At 40.3% G+C, this 27,606-nt stretch overlaps 2 protein-coding genes across 6 annotated transcripts; both read left to right on the plus strand.

Annotated features, from left to right (window-relative positions):
• Nucleotides 1-26,769, plus strand: PUS10 (pseudouridine synthase 10). 5 transcript variants are annotated; one of them, XM_058164854.1, is made up of 19 exons: nucleotides 11-84; nucleotides 714-840; nucleotides 2,464-2,600; nucleotides 3,780-4,046; nucleotides 5,106-5,192; nucleotides 5,596-5,630; nucleotides 6,453-6,564; nucleotides 7,858-7,919; nucleotides 9,264-9,309; nucleotides 10,096-10,160; nucleotides 16,212-16,297; nucleotides 17,627-17,752; nucleotides 18,327-18,383; nucleotides 19,707-19,783; nucleotides 20,243-20,298; nucleotides 21,502-21,619; nucleotides 23,886-24,028; nucleotides 24,390-24,489; nucleotides 25,194-26,769. In XM_058164854.1, exons 3-19 carry the CDS (start codon nucleotides 2,475-2,477, stop codon nucleotides 25,230-25,232), a joined length of 1,602 nt encoding a protein of 533 aa, XP_058020837.1. In that variant the 5' UTR covers nucleotides 11-84; nucleotides 714-840; nucleotides 2,464-2,474; the 3' UTR covers nucleotides 25,233-26,769. The 5 variants fall into 5 exon arrangements, with proteins under 5 accessions (XP_058020840.1, XP_058020841.1, XP_058020837.1 ...); XM_058164855.1 differs by having other exon boundaries at nucleotides 27-84; nucleotides 793-840; XM_058164857.1 differs by lacking the exon at nucleotides 714-840 and having other exon boundaries at nucleotides 1-84.
• LOC131189057 (uncharacterized) lies at nucleotides 10,188-16,196 on the plus strand. Its single transcript, XM_058164859.1, has one exon. The coding sequence runs from the start codon at nucleotides 13,855-13,857 to the stop codon at nucleotides 15,091-15,093; it is 1,239 nt and encodes a 412-aa protein (XP_058020842.1). The 5' UTR covers nucleotides 10,188-13,854; the 3' UTR covers nucleotides 15,094-16,196.
• Nucleotides 26,770-27,606: the final 837 nt, after the last annotated feature.

Here is a 27,606-nt window from a genome sequence, read left to right on the forward strand (position 1 = left end):
TTCCTATCCGGAAGCGAGGAGCAGCTCGTGGGGCGTGGCAGCTAAATAGTTCCCCCTATTCCTCCTATTGACATAAGCGAAAAGGTAGGCGATCGTTGGCCGTTATCTTCATATATATGTATATATTTTAGCAGCGTAGAAAGGTTAGGTAGACTACTCTGATTCTTCGATTTCTTGTAGTAAGATAAAGGGATAGAGCCAGCAATACTTAGCCAATGCCTATTCGGAAGTCAGTCCCAGTTTCTGTGCGATTATTTACGTGCTCGCTAATACATGGTAGCAGCGCTGTATATATTCCAGGATCCCGGTTGAATTGCCATTAATATACATTTCCCAATGTAGGGCTCTCCGAGTTTATGCGACCAGTATTCCCGCCCGTTCTAGAGGAGGATGCGAGTTAAACAGATTTTCTTTTCCTGTATGCCAACATCAGAGATCCTGAAAACTTTAATCTAGCCACATTATAAACACAATTACACTTCCAAAAGATCCTCAGCTCTTTCTCGGTAGCATGTTGAAATCCATCCAGCCTGAGGGACCTATTATCTGGCACTATATTGTCAGTCACTTTGTGTTGTCTACCTGTATGGTTTTCTTGGAAAAATAGAGGCATGTTTTATGATTACCAATAGAAGAAAATATATTACTCAGAATTGAACTATGTGCTCTCTGCGTTTGGTTGTTTGATTACAGACATTTCATTATCCTCCTAGGTAAGTGCTAGGTCTACATGGTTTACCATTCCATTCTTCCACGCAATAGGAAGTGACACCTCTGCTGTTGTCATTACAGTGATCTTCCACTTCCAACACCTTCCTACATCATTGCTGCCTGATATAGGTACCTGCTTGTTTTTTTCTGGGGAGCTAGAAAGAACTTATTTCTTAGATGATCCTGCTAAGATTATGTACTTTTGGCATTCACTCCTAGCATTATTTGCTCATTCTTTCCTGGAACACTTATCACTATGCTGAGGTAGCAAGCAGGACCCAGGCTAGGAAGTAACTAAGAAACATTCTTGCAAAACAGTTGTAAATCAAACATTGAGCAACACTCAAGAGGGAAGAGAAAAATATATTTTATTCATTTCAATCCTGCTTTTATAATCCGACATATAGGCTGAGATTTGGAATCTATGTGAGTATATACTATATATACTACTCTAAATCAATTTACAGTATTTTCAGTTTCATTGTTAATTACTAGAGATTCAATAGACCAGATTACAAAGTCTCAAAAGAAAATAGGCATGAGCATACATTCGTGTTTTAAAAAAAAATCTCCAAATATCAAAACATGGAATAAAATATTTTTCCAAAGATAATTACATGAAAATAGGACTGAGATAAATGCATTTGTCTTCTAACCTTTATCTTAAGATAAAGCATAGCATAATTCTTAAGCTAAAGTCCTTATCACTCTTAAGTTAATTTAATAAAGATTTTTTCTTGAGAGAAAAACATTTAGGATTGCACTGATATCCAAAAACCAGAATTTTTCTTCTAGCACAAAATCAATGGCTCACTATACATTGTTGACTGGATAAGAGCTGGAGCTGCACATGTATAATTGGAAGATGCAACCAATTTTAACTTGCATTACCCCCTAAAACTGTATGAAATATCAAAAGGATGAACATAGAAAAACTAAACAAAGTGAAAGATGAAATGAATTGACTACACACTGACATCTTAGACATCAGCAAATTGAAATGAGAGAAGAGAAATCAAGATTCAAATTTTCACTGGAGGCACAAATGACTGAGCTCAAATTACCAGTACCAGTGGTTAAGGTGTTGGCCTAGAAATCAGCAGACTAAGTTGTAGGCTTCCCTTAGGCATGAGAGCTTGATGGGTGACTATGGCCAGTGACTCTCAGCCCAATCCATGTCACAGGGTTTGTTGCTGAGAAAATAGGAATATTTGATTTACATTAATTAGCTGCCTTGAATTATATATAAAAAGGTGGGATAAAATCTAATAATAGCAGCGTTATAAATATTCAGGTATTTTGTGCAAAAGATGTCTCTCTCTGTAGAAATCTATCATGTTGGGAAAGATGGAAGGAAATAGAACAGGACAATCAGCAGCAGGGTGATTAGATTATGGTTTTGATGAGTACACCATTAGAAGACCTGAAGGCCACTTTGAGGATAGATCATCCTGGAAAAAGGTCTTTTTAATGGTTGTTATGCATGACTAATATAATTGTTAGTTCCATATCTTTTTTGTTAATTTGTCCTTTCTAAATGTTTTTTATGATTTTTTCTTAGGAACAAAGGAACCTTCCATTTATTGTCAGACCTTTAGTCAATTAAGCTTAATATAGTCTATTCTGACAATAGGGGGAAGGAGGAACTGCATGTAGCACATGCATACTATTAGTGAAATACGGTCTTCCTTGTTCCTCTTTCCATTGCGGTTATTGTAGTGATTCTGTAAATAACTTTTCCCCCCAATACAGGCTTCATCAACATGGTTGTACTGGCAGAAAAAGACAGACCTGTTGCTCAGATGTTACTGAATTCTGGAACATGTCCCCGCTGTATTTTCAGATTCTGTGGTGTAGGATTACAGACTTCTTACAGGCAACCTCATAAGGTTTGATTAAATTAGAATATACAGTATTGATGAGAATTATTTTCATGAAGTGTTCAGTCTTAGTCACACCTCTTTTCATAGCATCTTTCCTGAAGGTTGAAAGGAGATTTGGAGTGAACAGGATCCAAAATGTTTTCACAGTGAAGGAAGACATGAAAGCAGTACTATTTATTACGTTATGCTAGGGACCCTGAATGGGGGAAGGAGATGAGAACTAATGCTAAAAATATCTATCTCAGAGTCCAGCCAAAGAAATAACCAAGCATACCATCATGAAGCCAATGGATTAATAAACTGAAAGTGATTAAAAGTCAGTAGTGTCTCATTTATGACTGACTCTTAGAGTCCAGGTCTGTGTAGGAATTTGGATATTAAGCTATTTAGTCTCCTCTGATGGTTCCATTTGTTAATTTGTTTTTCTCTTCTAAATATCAGTGGTCTTTTCTATCATCTGCAGGCCTCAGACTTGTTTTTCAATGCTCTGCCCTTGATAACATTTTTTGTTGTGGTTGTTTCAGGCATGGATTAAAAATGATGCCACTGTTAGCTGCTTCTTTTAACAGTTTCAGTCTTATTCTGTTCAGCATTTCAGACATTTCATCCAGCAAATGTGAAGGGACAGCTGGAATATGTAGCTGTTTTATGCTGCTTTAGATCATTGGTCTATCAAGCATAATACCATTTCTTTGACCGTCAGCTTTGTATCTCAGGCCTAGTTTTTTCCTCAAAATACTTTTGAAGAATTTCCTAATGGATAAATCTTACTGAAGATACTGTAAGAATCTGCGCTGTTGGACTGAGCTATGGCTTACTTGAAATTTTCAGCCTATTTTCTTCTCGCCTCTCTTTTATTGTCACCTGCCCAAAAGTCTGCGCCCAGAATTATGATATTCTGTAATGGAGAACTAGAGCATTCATTCTTCTCAGTGTTGGTGTTATGATCCCCAGCCTAATCCTATGCAGGTTTACTCAAAACTAAAACTCACTGGCTTTAAATTTACTTACAAGATCACTGATTGCCTGACATTAATTTTGTTAAAAACTCTTGTGCAAATAAACAGGACTTGTAGTTTTCAGTTTGAGACATCCCTTTAATGATAACTTGATGCTGTTTTCCCATGTTGAATGCAAAACCATATTGACAGATTTCTATTTTTGTTTTGTTTTTTGATCAATCAGGATTTATTTCATGAGCTATGCAAGTTTCTGGAGAGCAAAGAAGATGAAAATATATTATCTTGTGAAATGGCTAATCCCCCATGTAAAAGGATCAAACTGGAAAATGCTAATGGGATTAAAGATCAAAACCCAAATGGAAGTCATGAGCTAAACGACATGGACAATGATGGAAGTGATACTCCAGCAATTGAAAACTTAAATCCAGTTGTGTGCAATATATGTTTGGGGATTCTACAGGATCTTTGTGAAATAGACTTTGTCAAAGATGTAAGTGTCAGCCTTGTGGAGCTTTATTTTCAGTTTTTCAAAGGATAAAACCAAATGTAACATGCAATATTGTTGTAAACATAGCTGGTATTCATATAGGATTTCACTGAACATTTTGTTGCTCATACCTATCTGAGAGTAAATATCATTGCTCCCAAATAAGTGCACAAACAAATTAGACAAGAATTAGTTCTACTGCAGTTACAGTATCTTGGATAATTCTAAGCAAGCAACCCATTTAGGAAAATTTAGAATTCAGTTGCAGCCTTTTATTTTTCTTGGTCTAAATTATTCCAGGTGCTTCCTCCTTCCTGATTTACTTGTGTTCTCTAAGCTGGTAAGCACCAGGAAGCACAGGCTTCACTGGGTAAAATATTCTTCCAGAAGGGCAATTTTGTCGATTCTGACTAATGTGTCTGCTCCTAGCTTACAGGCTCAGATTCAATGCCTGAGTCACCATTTAATAGCTCCTACATGATCAGTATTCCTCAACCAGCTGGTTTTTCTCACTCTTTTTGATTGTTCAAGCATCTTTTGGGATAGAAAGGAATACCAAAAGAATACAACATGAACTGTTGTGGAAATGAAACTTCTTGAATTGGCAAAGATCAGTATAATTAAATATGTTCCTCTTCTTTGTAAAGAAAGCAACGCTTTCTGCAGCTTCAGAACTGCTAAACAAACATGCATTCTTTAAGGCAAATGTGCATCTACGTTGATGGTTTTTTTCTATATTTTGCAAGAACAATATTTGTAGTTCTCCTGCCAGGTTTGGTTAATCTATTCAACCTCTGAATTGATTGTGATGAGACATTTTTGAAGAGATGTAAATTTTTACTCCAATACTAAACTGGTGAGAAGCAGTTAGACAGTAAGTACTAAAAGAATCTACTAAAAGAATCAACACATTTATTCTAAGGTAAAAATGGTATATCTACAAACAGAATTATTTTTGAAATAATATTACTCAAAATAGTTTCTAGATTGCCCTGTATGAAATAATTTGTTCTGGGTTGAAATATGGCAAGTAAATATTTTAAATAAATCTATATTTTTCAGGTATGCCATAAGATTAATTCTTCTGAATATCAGTTTTCCAGTTTTGTGTTTTCAGTGTCGTTCCCACCACAACTTTCAGTCAGAGAGGTGGGTATTTTGCTGATACTTTTATTTATGCTTCAAATTGGCCTTCAATGAGAAAGAAAGGATGTTCTTACATATTACCTTGCTTTGGATGCTGGGAAATTCACTTTGTCAGGCAAATATTGAATAACTTGGATTGGCAGTAGTTGGCCAAGATGGTGGATCAATGGTGGAGCAAAGTGGAAAATGACGGCTGGCAGTTTGGGTTAGGTTGATTTGAAGTTTAGCATTTCACTTGGGGATGGCAGAAATATTTTAGCCAAGTATGTATCAGACAGACTTTGATTTTTATGAAAAGTAGAGAAAACTTGCTCGGTATTTTCAGCCAGTTACTGAGGAAAAAAATATATCAATGCTCTTTCTTTCTCATGCTCCATCTCTTTTGTTTCCCTACTTTTTCCTAAAGCATGCAGCATGGCTGCTGGTGAAAGAAGAAATGGGGTGAGTATTTTCTCCAGACAATCTTAGTAACAATAGCAATAGCATTTAGACTTATATACCACTTTACAGTGCTTTACAGCCCTCTCTAAGCGGTTTACAGACTCAGCGTATTACCCCCAACAATCTGGTCCTCATTTTACCCACTTCAGAAGGATGGAAAGCTGAGTCAACCTTGAGCCTGGTGAGATTTGAACTGCCAAATTGCAGGCAGGCAGCAGTCAGCAGAAGTATCCTGAAGTACTGCACTCTAACCACTGCACCATCGTGGCTCATATGATTTAAATGATTTAATTATGATTGAAACAACAGTGACCTTGGTTAAGTCATGTAACAACTGATTGCTGGGCACATGATTATAGTATACATAAGTGGACAAAGCTATGACTGGTTCTGGATATTCCATCATGGATCAGTGTGTTTCTACTGTCACTCTGGCAAGTGTGACAGATGTTGCCAGTCCTGTACTCTATACTACTTATTTTTAGATCCTTGAATTATAATAGATTGTTAATAGTCACTTTAGTCTAGTGGATAAGCCACCAGGCTATATAGCAGGACGTTGTGAGTTCAATCCCCCTGTAGCCATGAAAGCCAGTTGACTGACCTTGGGCCAGTCACTCTCTCTCAGCCCAACTCATCTTCCAGGATTGTTGTGAGGAATATATATCACCATCTTGTGTTATTTGTAAAAATAATAAAGGTGGGATATAAAGAAACAAATGAATTACAGAAGATCTTGTTCAGATGGTGAAAATATGGGTCAGTTTATTTTTTATCCTAATTGCACATACTTCAGAAAACACTGTCTTTTTTACAATTTAGGAAACAGGGCTTCTCAATTGGAAAAGATGACTTTGTTCAGCTGAAAGAAGCTTACAAATGGCTAATCCATCCCCGCTTCTTGGAGGAGTTGGGAGTCCCTGCTGATGGAAAGGTAGCATATACACAAACCATTTACTCTGCTTTTGCAACAAATATAAAACATAGAATACTAGTGGGATAAGCCCATATTATACATTGCCTCCATCATTTTGCATTTCTAAGATTATGGAGCTGAAAATCTCTTTGTTGTGTTGATTGAATTTTATTCTTTCATTAATATATTGAATATTTTTAATATCCTTAACCATTGATTTGTTTAGAATATTTCACGCCCTGGTCCCAAAGTTCAGGCAAATAATTTTCACTTCAGCAATACTTAGGTGTTTGTAAAAGAAATTTCTTTTGAAGTGTTACAATATAATGTAATTAGATGACCTCATTAGGGATAATTCTTTTCAAAGTATCTTTTGTCCCATTAGTAACAAACGGGAAAAGAGCCTTTGATATTATATTGTGGAATGCTCAGTCATGAAATTTTTGTGCTAATGTTACATTTATTTTGGTACCAGGTCAAAATTTCATTTCTCTCTGCATTTTAAATTGTTCAGCTTGGCCTACCATGCTTGCATTGCCTTTTCATATTGTTTTGTTGCATTTTCTGGTTGTAAAGCATTTTAATAAAGAACAGTTGATAAATAACCCAAATAAAGAATAAATTTAGTATTAACCCGCAGTATAGTTGCTTCTCTTTTTATAATGGTAGGAGGGAGCAGTGGAGATGAAAATTAAAGAACTGAAAGACTTAAAGGGACAATTAAACTCAAACTTCTTTCATAGAGAGTAAGATAATTTGGGTTTGTCAGAATCATTATGATTGAAACTTTGAACCAATTCAAATTATTAAGCCAACTGTAGACCATGGTTTCATATTCTGGCTGGTATTTCATGGTTTATTGGTATATGTAAAATCATTCTGATTTTCTTTGGTAAAAGGGAATGAAATGGAAGCATCCACAAGCACTGAAGATATCCAGTGATTATTGCAGGAAATTCTCAGAAATGCATCCGAGAAACATGCCTATTTCTTAATGCCAATATGAATAATACAGCTGATCTCCTTAACATTTGCAGTTGTATACATGTCTTTAACATGTGCAGTTGTATGTCTGAGGGCCTTGTGTGGATCACTGCCTCTTGCATATGCTTTAAGGACTTGAATCTGTTACTCACATTTTGTATTTGCTGAGCAGCAAATACAGTTCCTGTTTAATATTAGTCACATCAAATCTATTCCTGATGATAGGCTTCAGGTGATTGGACAGACTGAATTCAATCTTTTGAAGAAAAAAGTGATGTGGAGGAAATCGGTAGCAATTAAAAATTAACTTCTCTCCTTGTGATACAGAGCCTGTTTGAAGTGAGTGTTGTATTTGCTCATCCAGAGACAGATGAAGATTGCTGTTTCCTGTAAGTATAATGTAACAAGCAGTGTTTTATGAGAGCAGAGACATTCTAGATCTCCCTCCAATATTTGAGATATCTTGAGCAAGTACTTTTTGAAATAGCTAGTAAACAAGCTATTTTGCCTGATAGTGCTGCTGCTGAGGGCTAGGTGCCCTTCATAATATCACCATGCTTGGGTTGCATTCCTTAGGATAACAACAGAGTAAGTGGCACTCAGATATCACTTACTTTGTTTCCAAAAACATGCTGCTCCTAGCCCATGATTCTGGTACCAAGAGGATCGTTAAAGTGGAGTGGACAGGTTAAGAATGTAACTTTACTCACTCATGCTTCTACCCTTCACATACTAAATGTCTTCCACTTAAAAAAGAGAAAGCCCACAAGATCTGGGGAGTGAAGTGATCCATCTTTCTAATCAAGAATGAAATGTAAGGGCCTGAACTGGGATTTAAATAGTTCCAATTGAGTTGATTGCCTCACGCTTGTATTTTGCTTGAATATAGCCCTGTGATCTTCCAGTCAATAGAAGATAGCAATAGCAATAGCACTTTGACTTATATACCTCTTCCTAGTGCTTTACATCCCTCTCTAAGCGGTTTACAGAGTCAGCATATTGCCCCCAACAATCTGGGTCCTCATTTTACCAACCTCGGAAGGATGGAAAACTGAATCAACCTTGAATCTGGTGAGATTCGATCTGCCAAACTGCTGGCAGCTGGTGATCAGCAGAAGTAGCCTGCAGTACTGCAGTCTAACCACTGCGCCACTGTAGCTCAGATATTAGAATCTTCTGCTCTTTAGCTTTTTAATCCCTGGGCAAGTGTCAGCAGGAGCTCAATAACACAAAGCTCCTCAGATTGGCCTTAACTTTGCTGTGATATTCTGCCAAAGAAGCAGAGCCTTCCAGTTCTATGGCCAAAGGAAGACAGTCTAAGGCAGGGGTGTCAAACTCGCGGCCCGCGGGCCAGATGTGTTACGTGCTGCGCCCCCCTCATTTTAGCAAAGGAGGAAAAAGTTGAAATACGTCATGTGATGACAATGTGACAATGGGAGTTGGACACTCCTGACTAGATAGAGTTGCCTGACTAGATAGAGATGGGAAAGGTGTTTTCACAAATATCTATCTTCTTGGCAATTGTTCTTAATAAAATGTTTTGACACCGGCAAATATAAAACATACTATTGTATTCATTCTGGCATGGAGGCCCTAGAAGAAGAAGGTCTAGAGTATGCACTAGTAGTAGCTGCACCTGAGAAGAGCAGAAAATCCTCCTCCTGTCCTGTTTGGTAGAAAATGTAACCACCTGTTTAAAGATATTTGACTGATTTTTGTTGTTTTTCATTCAGAGCTTCAGTGTGTCCAAGCTGCTTCAAACCAGCAAAAAATAAACAGGTAATTTTAATTGTATACAGTTAGCAGTACCTGTGCTCCAAATCTGTATCTCACAATAGGCACTCTGATGCTTTCTAAATATTTTGAATTTGCTGGGTGAAGTTACATGAGTTCCCATTCAAGAACATCTGGAGAATAGCGGAGTACTTACCATGGCTTCGATTTTTTTATATATATGTATCTTTAAAAACAGGCAATTGCTAGTTGCAGGTTCCTTAGTTGCCATAGTATGCTTGCATGCTTGTTCTTGTCTTTTAGCATTATTTGGTGTGTATAGTTTTTAACTTTTTTTAGCTGCCCAGAATTTGAAAGATGGCCAGCCATATGAAATAAATAAGAATATGTATGAATCCAAGGCATGAAGCCAACTGTTGACCTTGGGCCAGTCACTTTTTCTTAGTCCTAGGGAGAAGGCAATGGCAAAACATGTCTGAAAAACCTTGCCAAAAAAACTGCAGGGACTTATTTTGGCAGAGTCTGAAAATCAGACACAATTGAATAGAAGGAAATAAAAATAAAAATGAATAAAGTACAGGGAGGCATATACTTCCCAGGTAAGCAGTCTGAAGTTAGAATTTGTAAAACCTAAGTCTTTACTCAAATGTAAAACTTTTCTTCTATAATAAAGCACCAAGCTTAGAACAAAATAAGGAAACAACGGACAAAAGGGATACTACTAGATAAGCTACTGAAAAATAGCTTCATACTTGGCTAAAACAAATCAAATAGAAAAAATAAAGTTTGCAGTGTCTGATAACTCAGGTAATATTTTGCTTTTCTCTATAGTCAGTCTTCACCAGAATGGCTGTGGTAAAAGCTTTGGATATGATTGATGAAGAAGAGTTTCACAAGTAAGTAACTCCTGAGTTTATGTTACACAGGGAGGGGGAGGGGGAGGGAGGGAGGGAGAGAGAGAGGGAGAGAGATTTTACAACACAAAGATAGTCAAATGGAACCTTGGATTTGGTCTGTACAAGCGTGGGCGGTAGCAGCATGGCAGAGAGAGCCTCATCCCCGACCATGAGCCAGTCTGACCCTCCCAGACTTCATAGAGCTGAGAATTGTAGCCCCAGGCATACCAGGGCTTCTACCAAAGGGGCGTCTCAAAAAGAAAGTTCCAGAAGGCATTTGTCTAAGAGGGCTTCTGTTGTCTTGGATAGAGATGCCAAAAGGCGCCACATGGCTCTAGAAAAACAATTTTCCAAAGGCCAGGTGCAGGAGCCCAGAGAGCCCACTGTTTCTTTTGCAGCAGATGTATTTTCTGCATCATTGCAACCTGATTTGTCTCAACTCAAATCAGTGAGATGCAGCAAAGGGAGTGGTCACCAGAGGGAGCTGATGAGCTTCCATCTGTTTTTGCAACAGGGCAGCAGGAGGATTTTCTGCTCTTAGCTGCAGCTACTACTAGTGCGCACTCTAGACCTTCTTCTTCTAGGCCTCCGTGCCAGAAGCTACATTTACTCCTACTGCAGGGGGCTCCACCCAGAGGAGGCCCAGGGATCTGGGCTATCTATGGATATGAGGAACTTAATTGCTGAAGCCATTTTACAAGGCATAGCGGCAGGTTTACAGCAGAGATGCCATTCTCAGCCTCCTCTGCCCAGCCTGCAGTTCCAGCTTTCAACAAGTATGCCTCTGCTATTTGTTCCATCTTCTCCACAGCAATCTATGCATAGTGCAGATTCCTTGATGGGAGAGGAAGATCAGGAATTCTCTGATGATGAGGGCATGACTCCTGAGAGACCTTCTTTCTCAGGTCTGTTTTGTTCTTTATTAAAGTCTTTGCTTTTAAGGCTAAGACAACTACTAACATGGGAGCCATGAAACCATCTCTGGGCCAATCCCAGGCTCCTCCAGACCCTCATGAGGGTTTATTTTCAGAGCGCATTCCAGAACAGGAAGTCATTCCTTTGCCCAAATTATTTTTGGATGTTATTCAGAGTCAATGGACCCAATCTGGGGCATTTGCAGCCCCTAGTGGGAATGAAGAAAGCTTTATTGCACTGGGCCGGATCTGGAGTAGCTCCTCCAATTACCATCAGTGGATGCTCCAGTGGCAACACTGACATCTTCAGCCATCCTTCCTGCTGACATTGCAGGAAGGATGAAAGCGGAGGACAAAAAGGCAGAGATCACTTTTCGCAAGATGCATCAGGCTACTGCTTGGGCGATCAGGTCAGCTACTGCAGCCTCCTTCTTTAATAGAGCCTCTTTAATTTGGCTACATCAGATGCAGGCGAGGCTGCCTCCTGACGAGACCAGGCTGCATCAGGATCTGAACAAACTTATGGCGGCCACAAAGTTTTCAGCGGATGCAACTTTGAACACTGCGAAATTTGCATCCAGGGCAGGCTGATATGCATTTGAAATGGAGATTGGCTTCAGCTCCCTACAAGGATACTGACTTGTTTGGAGAAGCATTGGACTCCATCTTAATTGAGAGCAAGGACAAAAAGAAAACCATGCCTTCCATGCAAAGGCGGGCGGACCATAGACCCTCGTCTTATTATCAGAGACAGCCGTTTCGACTGGTGGAATCTAGGGCCAATGTCTTGCAGTTTCAATGGCCATTTTATCAGGGACACAAGCAATTCCCGGATAGGTCTTCCTATCGTGACAGAGGGAAATGTCAAGCTCCTGCCAAGTGGCCCTTTTGAGGGTCTGGCTGTTGAGGCAAATGACTACAGCACCTCATCCCCTATTGGTGGCCGACTACAACAATTTGCCAGCCAATGGGAAAGGACCACAACAGAAGCGTGAGTCCTAAAGACAGTGCGACTGGGCCTCGCAATGGAGTTCCTCTCCAACCTCCCGAACAGATTTATTCATTGTCCAGTTCCAGTAAAAATCAAAAAAAGGAGACTGATGGAAGCTGAGATCCATCATCTATTGGAGATCAACACCATCAAGCCGGTTCCAGCAGGCCAGGAGGGACGAGGATTTTACTCAATCCTCTTCTTGGTAACGAAAAGTTCGGGGGAGCTGTTTGGGAATTCTGGAGTTAAAAATACTCAACACCCATGTGGTATACTGCTGCTTTAAGATGTAGTCCTTACAATCCATCTGGGCTGCATCAGGACAGGTGACATATTAACATCAATAACCTCTGTTATTGGGCCTCTGTGGCTCAGACTGTTAATACAGTCTGTTATTAACAGCAGCTGCCTGCAATTACTGCAGGTTCTAGTCCCACCAGGCCCAAAGTTGACTCAGCCTTCCATCCTTTATAAGGTAGGTAAAATGAGGACCCAGATTGTTGGGGGCAATAAGTTGACTTTGTATATAAATATACAAATAGAATGAAGACTATTGCTAACATAGTGTAAGCCGCCCTGAGTCTTTGGAGAAGGGCGGGATATAAATGTAAATTAAAAAAAAACAAAACCTCAAGGAGGCCTTCATGTGCCTATATGGCCTTCATATCACAAGTTCCTGAGGTTTTCGTATGCAGGGTGCCACTTTCAATACCGAGCCCTGCCATTTGGTCTGTCGTCTGCCCCCAGGACGGTCACCAAGATATTGGCAGCGGTGACAGCAAATATCAGGGCAATCCCTATAAGATTGCAGTGTTACCTGGATGACATTTTGATCCAATCATGCTCACCTCTGTTGACGGAACAGAATCTGCACACCGTAATACGAATGCTTCAAGACCATGGATTCACAGTCAATTTCGAAAAGAGTCATCTGATTCCCACCACTTGCGTGTTACATCTGGGGGCGGTGATCGATTCCACATCTTGCCATGTATATCTTTCTCCAGACCATCAGAAAAGTATACGGTCATTAGTAATGAAGATCCGGGCTCTACGGGTGGTACCTCTGGATCTCCTCTCACAGTTCCTGGGGAGGCTCATATCTTGCATAGCAATCGTGCCTTGGGCACGGCTACAAACTAGGACACTACAATGGTTTCTGCTGCCCCATCAGAGACCGGCACCAGCAACTCAAAGACAAAGGTAAAAGTTCCACAAGGGTCCTAGGGTCCCTCCTCTGGTGAACCTCTCAAGCCATAAGGCAGGGTTGAGCCTTCAAGGAGTCCCAACGCTTCACGATCACATCAGATGTGAGTCTCTTTGGTTGGGGTGCCCACCTCCCATCCCAGGTGGTCCAGGGAAGGTGGACTCACAGATCTGAACAATATCAATTGGCTCGAACTAAGGCTGGTCCATCTTGCCCTTTGTCATTTCAAAGAAGCAGTGACATGACAGCATGTCCTCATATTGACAGCCAATATGGCCATCAAGGCTCACATAAATTGGGAAGGGTGCACTCAGTCCAAATCCCTCATGGCAGAGGTGGAGAAGCTGGGCTCTGGGTGGAGAAACATAAGAGCAGAGTATATATTGGGGATGGCGAACGCACAAGTGGATTGGTTGAGCAGGAAGACGTTAGATCACGCAGAGTGGTGCCTGCATCTGGAGCTCTTCAAAAAACTGTGCAGGAGATTCTGTCACCCGATAGTAGACCTATTTGCTTATCCATCAAACGCCCAGTTGCCAAGGTTTTTCTCCCGGTTCCCAGCACTGGGAGTAGAAGGGGTCAATGCCCTCTGCAGTCCCTGGCCTCAGGGCCTGCTCTATGTCTTTCCTCCAATTCCCCTCATTCCGAGGGTCATCAGAAAGGTATTGGAGGAGAGGGCAGAGTCCTCCTTCTGGCCCCGCATTGGCCCAGGCGTCCCTGGTTTGTGGACTTGGTCAACCTCTCAGTGTCTCGCCCCTGGAGGATTCCCAGGGACAAGATCTTCCTCAGCCAGGGGGCTGTGGTCCATCCAGAGCCTCATTGGCTCCAGCTGACCATCTGGCACTTGAAAGGAGCCTCCTGAGGAGAGACAAGCTTTCTGGAAAGGTAATTCAGACCACCCAGGCTTCCAGACGGCCTTCGACTAATCGAATCTACGACGCCAATTGGTCAGCTTTTTGCCAATGGTGTTCCTTGGGACACATTGACCCTCTAGGAGCTTCGATTCCGGAGGTACTGGACTTTCTACAAACAGGATTGGACAGGGGGCTGTCTCCCAACACTCATAGGAGACAGGTAGCAGCCTTAGCCACAGTGTTAACCTGTGAGAACCAAAAACCTGTCAAGCATCATCCCAGAATACGCAGTTTTCTTAAAGGGGCCACCAATTTGAGGCCTCCAGTGGTTCATCGTTATCCCACTTGGAATCTTGCCTTGGTGCTTCAGGCTCTTACTTCGGCACCATTTGAGCCACTGAAGACCTCTAGCCTCAGGTATTTGACCTTTAAGGTCATGTTCTTCATGGCAATAACATCTGCCAGGAGGATCTCTGAATTGGCAGCATTATCAGTGCATGAGGATCTGTGTATTTTTCATACAGACAGAATGGTTCTCTGTTTGGATCCATCCTTTCTGCCTAAGGTGAACTTCTGGTTTCACAGGGCCCAGGGGATCATTTTACCCAATTTCTGCCCAGGGCCCCATCATCCCATAGAGGAACGATGGCATACATTGGACGTCAGGAGGGCTCTCCGCAGATATATCAAACGGACTGCTTCCTTTCAGAGGTCAGAATCTCTTTTCGTCTCCTTTCAGCCTTCAGCCATGGGCAGGAAGGTGATGTCTTTCACTATAGGCCTCTGGTTGAAAGCCTGTATAGCTAAGGCTTATGAGATACAGGCTTGTCCCGTTCCAAGATGGATTATAGCTCATTCCACTAGGAGTGTGGCTACTACTGTAGCGTGGCCAACACAAGCTCCCACTGAAGACATTTGCAGAGCTGCGGACTTGGTCATCTCTGTCGCCATTTATCAGACATTATAAACTGGACGTGTATGCCTTGACTGAGGCGTCTTTTGGCCGCAGAGTTCTTCAGAGAGTCCATTCCACTTTGGGGACCAGGGACCAGCCGGTCTCCCTCCCCTAGTTCTTAAGCTTGGGTATATCCCTTGCTTAGATTCGCCAAGCAGTGCACTGGAGAAAGGACATTGGTCTTACCTGACATGTCTCTTCTCTGTGCGCTGCAGGAGAATCCAAGACCCACCCTGCCGACCATCCGGGTCCAGAGGTTTCCATCTTCTACAGCAGAGGTTCCCAATCTTTTTCGCCCGCGGCTCCCCCGGAAATCCGACCTGCAACTGCGCATGCGCACCAGACGCGCCCGCGGCTCCCCCGGAAATCCGACCTGCAACTGCGCATGCGCACCAGACGCCCCAGAAATGGCGCATCAGCGCCGGACCCAGCGGGCGCAGATATTCCGCGGCGCCCCCATGACGATAGCGCGGCTCCCTGGGGAGCCGCGGCTCACAGTTTGGGAATCACTGTTCTACAGGTCCATGTACATCGCACAGCCATGCCTTTGTCAAAAAACTGGAGCTCAGCCAGATAAAGGGAAGTGTGGCCAAGAAAATTCTAGCAATTCAGTCTCTGGCAATAGGATTGAAGTTAACCCTTGCTTGGATTCTCTCGCAGCGCACTGAGAAGAGACGTTTTCAGGTAAGACCAGCGTCCTATTTCCTCATCACTGAAAGCCACAGAAATGCCAGGAAGGAGATCTTCCTTCCTTCTTTCCAAGAAAGATGAAGGAGACATTGTGGTTAGCAATGAAGAATGAAGGACCTGCTGTGTGTGTAGTATTGTGCATCCATTATATGCGGCTGAAGAAGCCTACTGGCCTGCTCATATTCCTTTGTTTATGATAGATGAGCTCAGATTTTGAGTATTGTATTATCAAGGTTATCAAGGTTATCACCATAATTTTTCACCTGCTTTTATTTCTTAGATATGATATTGCATTATTTAAAATTATTTATATTATAAAATGTTTTTGAAAAATTTGAAAGGGTTTTTTTGGATATTCATATCTATTTATTTTGCATAATTTTTAACTTTTCCTTCAATTTTTCTCTAGTGAATTGCCCTTTATATCTCCCCTAATACAGGAACTATCCATCTCCTCCATGTTCGCCTAAAACTCCTTGCACAGCAGTTGACATTCAATGCAACAATGGTGCCATTTTTGTGGCTGGTGAGAATAAATGTTTTTCCTTTAATAGAGGTTGATAAGGATCACTCCTTTTTAAGACTACTGGGCAAGTGTGCCCTTTGCTTAATAAGAAAAGGCCACTCAGTTGTTATTGGGACAGAAACCCATATGATTATATGAATCGTTTTGTTCTATGGGGAAGTATGATGGTACAGCCATTGAGAAATGAGTCAGCCACTGAGAAAGTGTTTATAAAAAGTGATGCTTTTTGTCAGTGTCATTCATCCGCATTGAAGGAGATTGATAGGCAGAATATATAAATTTGACTTCAAATGAGAATGTGTTTTTCAAATCACAGTATATTTCTGATTAAAATGGGCTATTAGGAAGCAGAATTTATATTTGGCAGTTTTTCTTAGGCCAGGATTGTACTCACTTGACAATGTCATTGAAAAAGCATCTTGGAAAATAATCGGATCAGAATAATTGGATGAAATACAAATATTTAGCCAGTTGTTTTTCATCAAAGTAGGCAGAAACAACCTTAACATGTGATGTGCTGTATATCACAATATAGTGATATAGTGATAGCTCAGTGATGCCTTTTTGCCATTGCATGCCAGGAGGGAGGGCAGTGGGGGGAGGGTCATGCATGCATGTGCCCACACCCATAATTCTGTGCTCCTCGCCCCGACACATGCGCGTGCGACCTCTCCCCGCTCATCCCGCTCCTGGACTGGAAGTTGGCAAATGGGCCATTTTTGGCCTCTGGAGGACCTCGCTGAGGGGAGGCTGTTTTCGCCCTCCCCAGACTCTGGAGGCTGAGGAAAGCAAAAAATGGGCCTTCCAATCCCACCAGAAGTTGGCAAATGGGCCGTTTTCGGCCTCTGTAGGACCTTTGGGAGGGTGGGGACGCCCCCCCCCCAGGACTCCTAGAGAGGCTCTGGAGCCAAGTGAGAAGAAAAACGGGCCTTCCCCACTTCTCCCCAAGATCCTCCGGAGGCAGGAAACAGCCTGTTTCCCTACTTTTGGTGGGCCCAAAAAGCCCGAAAATCAGCGCACAGAGCTGAGCTCACATGCCAACTGATGTGGGTGGCACACGTGCCATAGGTTCGCCATCACGGAACTAGCTGATAGATATGTTTTCAAAGCAAACTTACGTTATGGTCTTTATTGCTCAAGGCATGAGGAAGAAGTAGCTTAAGGTACAATTCTTGAGGGATCTTCTAATACATGCTTTATGATAGTAACTTCCTTTTCTGTGCACTCGGCTTCTAGTAAAATGCTTTTATTTGTAATACTTTTGCTCAACTAAGAATTAATAAATATCATAGCACATTTTTTTCTGTTCTCTGTTTCTTTTTGAAACAGGAAGATATAATAAATATTCAAGAACTCTACCTCAGACTCCCTGGATTATAGATGGAGAGAGGAAGATGGAATCATCTGTAGAAGAATTGATCTTGGAGCATCTCATGGTTGCCTTCAAAGCAGATAGTGAGTATGTGCGTGCATATGTTTATATTTCTTTAAATGTTATGCAATATGTATGCACTGATGAAAAAATGCAGGAAAATTGTGTAGGCAAGTGACCCAGCATCTGTTTAATGTAGAGAAGGGGTGTCAAACTCAATTTCATTGAGGGCCGCATCAGGGTTGTGTTTGACTTCAGGGGGCCAGGGTGGGTCTGGCTGGGGTGGGTGTGGCCAGCTCACTCATGTCGGGGGTCCCAAGCACTCTGCCAGCAAAAAAGGGCTCCCAAGCTATGTTTTTGCCTGTGAAGGCCTCCTGCAACCCTCTGCCAGCAAAAACAGAGTTCGGGAGCACAGCCTGTAGCCCTCCCGAGCTCTGTTTTCTGCTGGCAGAGGCAATGCAGGCCAGTCCTTCACTGTTTCCAGGGCGGCCCCGTGGGCCAGATCTAAGCACCCTATGGGCCAGATCCAGCCCCTGGGCCTTGAGTTTGATACTCCTGATGTAGAGCTAAACTCTGATTTGCCTTGATCATGCCGAATAGCTTGGCTTACATATGGATTTCCAAATTCAGTCAATGTTTCTTTCTCCTGTTGTTAAGGTTTTAATTTTTCATCCTCTGGAAGGGAAGATGTGGATGTGAGAACATTAGGCAACGGTAAGTTCAACACTTGAAAATATCCAAAATTGGGAAAAAAATCAATTGACAATCCTGTGACAAAAAAAAAAGCCATTTCTGAGATCATGGGAGTTGGAAGGGGCCACTTAGGCCATGGAGCCTATCCCACTGTTCAGTGTAGAAATCTGGACAGCATATCTAAAGAAATTTCATTACAAGAAAATTTATGACTTAAGTACATTTATGTATAAAAGATCTTCATTCAAACAGTATTTAAAGCTAAAGGTGATGTAATTGAACAACAACAAAAACTTAATGTCTGTGGAGATTCTCAGTCATCCAGGTCATGGTTGTCCCAAAGGTGCTTTTTTAAGAGGCAACTGGACTTTCTGGTTTCAGTAAAGATGCAGGAAGTCCAATTGCCTGTTGAAAAAAGCACCTTTGGCACAACAACAATAACTATGAAAAATTTACTTTGAAATAATTTACCCAAAGTTAACAAACAAATTAACAAAATTTGCTGATGACATCTTCTGTATGTGGTCCTGTAGCCACATAATTATCTTTGTCTTGTTTGTCCAGAGCACATTGTTCCAGAAGTCCTGGTCTTTGTCTAGCAAACTTTAGTCTTGCCTTATTTTTTTTGCTGGAGAACAAAAGCTTTCTCTTGGCAGACCTCCTATGTAGATTTAATTTGTGCAACTTCTTTCTAATGGAAATCTCATGCTCTTTAGCAGTAAGCAAGATAGTACCCGAAGCTTCTGTGATAAAATTCTAGGGTTCTTAAAAACACCTTGTGTTCTGCTGTAGGGTTGAACTTATTGGGACAGCCTGGCCTGGGCAAGTAGGCAGTTGTGTGAAATATTTTCCACTTGTAGATGATCTTCTGGACAGTGGAATTATTGATGTCCATTTGGTTGGTAATCCTTTGAAATCCCTTCCCAGCCTCTAGGCATCTATAGGCTTTTTGAAGGCTTCAAGGTGCTCTTTTGATCTAGTCACGGTGGTACCATATATTTCACCAACAAAGAGTATATTAAACTGAATGTCTGAGGTTTAAGTAAAACTAGTTCCTCCTGGGTTCTCTATTACTGATCTAATTGCTTGCACCTCATCTGATGCACCTGATTTTAATTTTAGGTATTTGAGATATTGATAAACCTAGGCATATACTAAGTTTTTCCCTTTGTGAACTTACATCTTGATCTATTTTATATAGTTTGCTGAAAATGGATATTTTTCAATTTTCAATTTTCTTTTATCCCCATGTCTAAATCTGAAAACTAGTTCATAATCTTAATTTGTTTTCTTCCCATCCTTCTTTCTGGATTGCCACCATCATGGTTATACCATTGTTCATAGGAAGGCCCTTTGCAGTTGAGCTGGTTAACCCTCGGAAAGTCCAGTTGGCTGCAGTAGAAATGAAGGAGCTTCAACAGGTATAATATTTGAAGGTTGACCAATAACCATTGTCATGTAGATTGGGATGAAGGGAGTCAATCAGATTTTCTTGCAAAATTACCTATAAAGCTAAATTATATGGGAACTAATATGATTTTCTCCTCTTGGAGGGTATTAAACAGTGGCCAGATGAAAAATTGACCCTAAATTCCATGGAGAAGGGAAGGCTACCGTAGTAATTTTATACATTATCATCTTAATGATGTACACATCCTGCCCTAGCATTTAAATTATATATACACATTGCTGATTTCATAACTCATATGACAAGAATTATTTGATGATATTCAGGAATATACATGGTACTCCTTGTTCAGCTAATTAAGAGTATAGTGCTTTATCTACCCATTTTTTTAAAAAAATGTTTTTACTATCAGATTTTAATTTAAAATAATCACATATAATTACTATTTTTTATTTTTAAAAAACACTTTTAGAGGATCAACAGTTCTTCAGAGAAAGTCCAAGTTCGTGATTTACAACTTGTCAACAGGTTAGTTGAATTCGTTAGATAAAATCTCAATCTGAGTTTTTTTTAGCATATTTCCATGGAAAATGGAATCATCTCATTTTTTTCCTGGCACGGACATAATCTATAATGTTTACTGAAATCACCAGAAGAGACTCTTTTAAAGTAACTGATTGATCTGTGAAGTGGGAGGAGGGCGTATCCTGAGGGGCTTCCAGGCAATGGGATAGTACATTTGATACCCATTCCTCAGGGGGGAATAGGAACATAGCAGAAATACATCTCTTTCCAAACTTTTAACAGTTAAACTGATTTCAGCTGTCCCAATTTTAGTTTTGATTTTACTCTTTTGATTAGTTGAGTTTTGTTTCGTACTTGTTTACTGCCTTCCATGCTTATATAAGAATGATTATAAATTTAATAATAATGAGAAAAGAATAACAATAAAACCAGTAACACAAGATCATAAAAATAGAATAGAACAGAATTTTTTATTGGCCAAGTGTGATTGGACACACAGGGAATTTGTCTTGGTGCTTATGCTCTCAGTGTACATAAAAGAAAAGATACGTTCATCAATACTCATAAGGTACAACACTTAATGATAGTCATATGATACAAATAAGCAACCAGGAAACTATCAATATAAATCGTAAGGATACAAACAACAAAGTTACAGTCATACAATCATAAATAGAAGGAGATGGGCGATGGGAACGATGATTAATAGTAGTGCAGATTTAGTAAATAGTTTGACAGTGTTGAGGGAATTATTTGTTTAGCAGAATGATGGCGTTCGAGAAAAAACTGTTCTTGTGTCTAGTTGTTCTGGTGTGCATGCTCTGTAGCGTCGTTTTGAGGGTAGGAGTTGAAACAGCTTATGTCCAGGATGTGCGGGGTCTGTAAATATTTTCACAGCCCTCCTTTTGACTCGTGCAGGTCTATAATGTATTTGATCACAAGCATGAGTTGGGAATTTTGCTTCACTTTTTCAGGTGATCAGCATATTTTATTGATTTCTTGATCAAGCAACATATCTCAAAGGTCCTTATATTACAGATTGCAGATTTTTGGGAATCCTCTGCTACTGCAGATTTTCTACTTTTGACATCAGAGATATGCTGCAGGATGGAGAAGGAGACATTTACCCCATCTAGTATCTGATGAGAGTCTTCTGCCCATCATAAGTTTGTGGCTGTTCTAATTGGTTGGTTGTTTTTCTTTCAGAGAGGCCATTGTACATATGAAAGAAGGGGAAGAAGAGAAGACCAAGTCCTACAGTGCCTTAATATGGACAAAGAAAGTGATCCAAAAGGAAGACATTACGTTCCTAGACTCTATGAAGGTTGCATGTCTGGGGTGGTATTTATCATTTGTTTGCTCGTTTTTAAATCCCGTACAAAGATTTTTACAAGCCCCATTTTATATAGCTTTCATCAAACCCAGGGTGAAAATTACTGTACTTTTTTTTAGTGGAAAACCACAGAATTCATGCAATTCCTTTGAGTGTAACATTTTGCCGAAGTGTGACACTGACAATATAGAAGTTACTTTCTGTAAGAAGTTTCTATGCAGGTGGATAATGTATACATTATGTTGGGTTATTTAATCAACAAGTTACTCTAGGATGAGAGGTGTTATAATCAAGTGTTTAACAGAATTAGCAAGAAAATGTCTTGTTTTGTGTACATTGGGTGAGGTATTAAACAAAGTCCAAGCTATCACTGAGCCATAAAAGGCATTGGATATATTTGCTTGTTCTATCCTTTGAGCCAGCTGTTTTCTGTAGAAATACATCTGAAATAAATAAGAAAAATATATATCCATCTTTCTATAAGTAACTGTCAGACATAGAATCATAAAGCAGGAAGGCTTGTTAATTCTTGTCAATGGGTAAGACCATCAGGAAGAAAAGACCAGGGAATTACGGGAATTGAAATCAACCCATTTGGAGCACATCCAATTGGGGAATGTTGATACTATTTAGAAAGAAGATTAATCAGAACAATGTTTGATGAATGTATTTATTTCCTTTTAGTGATTTGGTATCTGACCTACTATGTATCTCTTAAAAATGTTCATATACCATATTATTTTCCCTCAACCCTCATGGCAGCAGTATTGGCAGTTACTGCTTGGCATTAATGCACAATAAATAGTTCTTTTGAAACCTTGGCAGCTTTAAGATGTATAGACTTCAACTCCCAGAATTCCTTAGCTTGCTGGTTGGGGAGTTCTGGGAATTGAAATCCATATATATTAAGGTTTTAAGGTTGAAAAACACTGTACTACTGTATGACCAAGAGGTTTCTATTCAAAAACGTCCAGCAAAGAGTCCATCACCTCTTGTGGCAATCAGTTCCATTGTTGAACAGCTCTTATTCCTAGATTTTTTTCCTGATGCCCAGCCGAAATCGGATTTGTAATTTATATCCATTCTTTCTGTGCCATTTTCTGGAATATCTGGGAACAATTTTACCCCATCTCTTATATAGCCCTTCTGATTACCAAGGTTATGTTTTCCCACAGTCCTCTCTTCTCCAAGTTACATATCATTTTTTGCAAGTTTTTCCTCCCAGGCTTATGTCCTCTGGACATAATTTTAGTATCTGTTAAACTGTGATGCCCAGATGTAATATTCTAGGTTTGGTCTCCATACAGAATATTACTATGCGCGCCAACCAGCTGGACCAGCGGGCACCAGAGCGACGGAAAAACGGCCTGAAAACAGCCAAAAAATGCCCCAAAACCAGGGCATTTTTCGGGCCATTTTCAGGATGTTTTTCGGGCCAAAAAACGGCCTGAAAATGGCCAAAGAACAGGCATGCACAAACCATCTGGTCTTCGGGTTTCGCAGATGCACACGGATGCACCCATGTTCTGGTTTGGGCACTCGCTGCCAAAAAGGTTCACCATCACTGGTCTAGAATATTATTTGCTTTTTTTCAGCTAAATCACACTATTGGCTTGTGCTCAGCTTCTGATTCACCAACATATCAAGAATGTTTTCTCATGCACTGTTTCCTAGTATATTTTCTCCATGGCCTGTACCCATCCATGTCTTTCATTTTTCTCCACCTACTGTAGAATTTTGTATATCTCCCTGTTGAAAAACAAAGTGCCCGTTTTTCAGCTTATCAGCATTTTCTGGAATCTTTATACCCCTCCATACCACTCCAAAGCAGGGGTCTCCAACCTTGGCAACTTTAAGCTTGGAGGACTTCAACTCCCAGAATTCCCCAGCCAGCAAAGCTGGCTGGGGAATTCTGGGAGTTGAAGTCCTCCAGGCTTAAAGTTGCCAAGGTTGGAGACCCCTGTTCCAAAGGATTTGCCATGTTCTCATCCTCTTTATTGGTTTGTGAAGGTTACTTTGTTATCACTTTGTGTGGTAACCTGGAGCTGGTTTCCATTGGGAATGGAATGGAATGGAGCAGAGCTGAGCTGAGCTAAGCTGGAAGGGACCTTGGAGGTCTTTTAGTCCAGTCCCTTGCTCAAACAGGAGAACCTATACTATACTGAGGAAAATGTCTGAATGGACATTTGGATTTTCTATCTTTTCTATCTTGTAATGTATGTAATGTTATTTTTTTTTATCTGAAATTCTTGACCAGGACTTAAAGCTTGATCAAAAAACTCCATTACGTGTCCTTCATCGGCGGCCATTAGCTGTCAGGATTCGTGTCATCCACAGCATGCAATCAGAGTACATAGACGAGCATCATTTCCGTCTTCACTTGAAGACACAAGCGGGGACGTATCCTTACTGAACTGAAGTGCCTCAGTGGTCAGGAATTCTGTACAAAATTCCTGTACAGGATAGTATTAAAAATGGAAGAACAAACATAAATCTTCAAGTATAGTTTTCCTTGGAGCAGGAAAATGTGTGGAGTATGCATGACTCATGTTACAGTCTATCTTTTTTCTCTATCCCCTTCCCCTAGAAGGTGGCATGCTCTCTTCTAACACCCCCCCGAACTTTGCTATATCCCGTCATTTAACTCTAGCTGTGTGTTTGAGAAAAAATGAGAAAGGGAGAAGTACGTATTCTGAAGTCTTATTTTAAAATCTATTCTAAAAAGCTCATCTTTCTCGTTTCCTTATCGGCAATTTGTTAGTTATATTAAAGAATTTGTACATGGCGATTTTGGAAGAACCAAGCCTAATATTGGTTTCCTGTTGAAGACAACTGCAGACATCTTGGAGCTGGATGTAGAAGTGAGTAATCCCTTTTGTATGTCTCTGTAGACAGAAGGATGGGACTGCCGCCATTGGTCTTTCCAGTAGGAAATTAAGGGACAAAGCACAGGGGATTTGTGTCAGATCTGACAACCTGAGTTTAATCTAATCTCCAATCTGTGTCATTTCCTACAGCATCTCATCTCTCTTCAAAACTTTTCCTGTTAGACTAAGAGAATACAAATTTAGTTTTGTGTGTTGAGAACCGTAGAAGCTCATTGGGATTAAAATTTTAGTTTAAACTCCTCGACTATTACTGAACTGGGTTTGTAGCAGACCCAATAAACGAAGTCACTGTTGGAAAAGAAAACCAAGTTGGCTTGTTTCTTCTCACGGCGTCTGACACAACTGTGGCTGAGCTAGCCGAGAATAACAATCAAATCATACCCCAAGTTGGTTTTAAATGGCTTTTCATCCATGTTTTTAAAGGCTAATCAGATGTTAACTTAAAGTATATTGTCACCTCAGCTTTCTCCAGTCTGGGAACATACAGTGTATTAACTACACTTGCCGTAGTTCTTGGCCTGCACTTTTGTGTTGGTCCTTGGCAGATGATGGAAATCATTGTCTCATACTTGGGAAACCTTCATCATTTGTATTGAAGCCATTATCTGAGGTTAAATATTCTGTAAAAAAATGAGTTAGCTATGATTTAATTATTTTTCTTTCTTTTTTTCCTGCAGTCCGTGGATGTTGACTGGCCACCAGCTCTAAATGATTAAGAAGCAATTTTAATTTTCAAGAGAGGGGAAAGGCTTATCCATGGCAGGATTTAGACCACTGTGGGAAATATTTTATAGGCTAGCTGGATGACTTTCCTGGATTTTTGTAAACCAGTTTAGATCATGTTGATCTGCTCAAGACTGATTTGTTTTTAATTCAGGGGTTCTCAACCACTGGGCCGGGCCCCACTGCTGGGCTGTGGTCTATTCGGAATTGGACCCCATGAGTGACATGCTGGAGTGCATGAATGGCGGGCTGCTGGTCTTTTGCACACATGGACACTGGCCCATTGCTCACACTGGGTCCCGCTGCTTGTTCAAGGTCCAGTTTCCCTTCCCCTCCCCTAAGCTGGGCCTCCAAGCCACAAAGGGAACCACTGTTTTAATTTTTAAAAATGCCTCAAATGGATTTACACATTTTAGAAATAATGCATTTCATTTTGACCTCATTACCAATACAATATAAATTGGTATCTATATAGTATGGATACAGATTCTCAAAGAGAGAATAATTTTGAATTTCTGTGCAAAGGGGAAGATTAAAAACCTAAAAAGTAATGTTGCATGACAACTCTTAATGAGCACATTTAAAAGCTTTTTATCAGAAAAAAAGAGGAAAGCCCATTTTGTCTAGCAGTACTTGTTCAGTTCAGTTCAATTCCACATTTCCTTGTGCTTGCATGTCTTAAAGCAGCCCTCTCTTGCTAAGCGCTTTCCAGATCTGTGGGACAATTTGACTAGAATTTCCAGTCAGCACCATTATTGCTGCTGGGAATTTGGAAGTTCTACTTCCACTTACCTAAGGAGAGGCCACTTGGGTAAGGCTAACAGGCATACACTATTGGAATCATTTTGGTAAATTGAGCTACTTCATCTGCTTCTCTTCTTAAACTGCCAATAGAGCAGCACATAGAAGAAAGCAGCTCATTGAATATAGCAAAATTTAGGAATACTGTTTATGCATAATAGAATTCCAGATCCAAACCAGAAAAAAACAATAAGATACCTAATAGAGAACCCTAGTAATTCTTGTGGTTGAGCACCGTTGAATACTGAAATTTGCAAAGTTGCTGAGCCATCAGCATACAATCCCGATAAAAACCTGTTGCTGATTAGTCCTGTATAGGTTTACTCAAGATGTATGGCTGTTGTTCCTCACCATTAGAGGAAATAGGAAGCTTGATTGCATTCAGAGCAACTTATATCTGAGTAAATGGGTTTCACTCTTCTCCCAATGATACATGGGATTGCTCACACACATGCATTCATATGCCAATATGGACACAGGCTTTCAAAATACATCCCCCTAAAGGAAGATGTGTTTCCCCTTTTCAGTATTATGCTAAAAGGAGGAGGAACCAGTTCCGTAAGACTTCTTTGAGGTTTTCAAGGAGCAGTGTAAACATTGCTAAGGTCACAGCTCCCCCCATCCCCTGGATCATGTAAAGTACAAAGAAAGTTCTGATATGAAGTAAAGATTTTGAACCAAAAATGTCCAGAACTTTTATAAGAAAATAAATTGTTTTTCTTTCAAAAATGTGTTTGCTGTTTTGTTTCTGAGATGTACACACATATTCATTAGCTGATAAGCTAATAAATAAGCAATATAAATCAAGGCTTGGAAATTAACCAAATTAAAAAGAAACTTAAAAATGGCCTGTAACGCAAAATCTTAGTTCAGAGATTTTATCTGTACAGCATATCATTAGTCCTCAATTTACGACTGTAATAGAGCCTGCACACAACACCTCTTAACACAACTCCTTTAAGCTGTGTTTTTGTAAACTACATTGCTGCGCTCCAGTGCAAGATTGCAGTCTTGGAAAAAAAATACATATTTTGTTTAAAAAGTTGCTGACTGAAGCACTACAAGTAGTTCTCAACTTACAACAATCCATTTAGTGACCAAAGTTAAAACGACACTGAAAAAAGTGACTTATGACCAGTTTTCACACTTATGACCATTGCATCATCCCCATGGTTATGTGATCAAAATTAGGCCACTTGGCAACAGACTCATCTATGACGGTTGCTGTCATAGGGGTCCTGGGGTCATGTGGTCCCCTTTTGCTATCTTTTTACAAGCCAATCAATGAGGAAGTCAGATTCACAACCATGTTACTGACTTAACAACCAACAGCAGTTATTCTCTTAACAACTTTTTTCCATTAGCAACATAAATTTTGGGCTCAATTGTCATCGTAATTTGAGGACTATCTGTATTTTATTTTCAAATGTGAAGTAATGCATTGCCCTACTTAATACATGTAGTCCTTGACTTACAACAGTTCATTTAGTGACCGTTCAAAGTTACAAAGTGACTCATGACCATTTTTCATACTTACGACCATTACAGCATGTGATGTGGTCATGT

The sequence above is a fragment of the Ahaetulla prasina genome, chromosome 1 (assembly GCF_028640845.1).
Source record: "Ahaetulla prasina isolate Xishuangbanna chromosome 1, ASM2864084v1, whole genome shotgun sequence".
In the NCBI taxonomy this organism is placed as follows: domain Eukaryota; kingdom Metazoa; phylum Chordata; class Lepidosauria; order Squamata; family Colubridae; genus Ahaetulla; species Ahaetulla prasina.

Excerpts from the sequence above, each read along its gene's own strand:
- PUS10 (XM_058164857.1), top strand. The coding sequence starts at position 2,475 with ATGGTTGTACTGGCAGAAAAAGACAGACCTGTTGCTCAGATGTTACTG. Across the intron at positions 7,920-9,263 it reads GATGAAGATTGCTGTTTCCT|AGCTTCAGTGTGTCCAAGCT; the intron begins GTAAGTATAATG and ends TTTTTCATTCAG. Across the intron at positions 16,298-17,626 it reads TGGTGCCATTTTTGTGGCTG|GAAGATATAATAAATATTCA; the intron begins GTGAGAATAAAT and ends TTTTTGAAACAG.
- LOC131189057 (XM_058164859.1), top strand. The coding sequence starts at position 13,855 with ATGCCCTCTGCAGTCCCTGGCCTCAGGGCCTGCTCTATGTCTTTCCTC.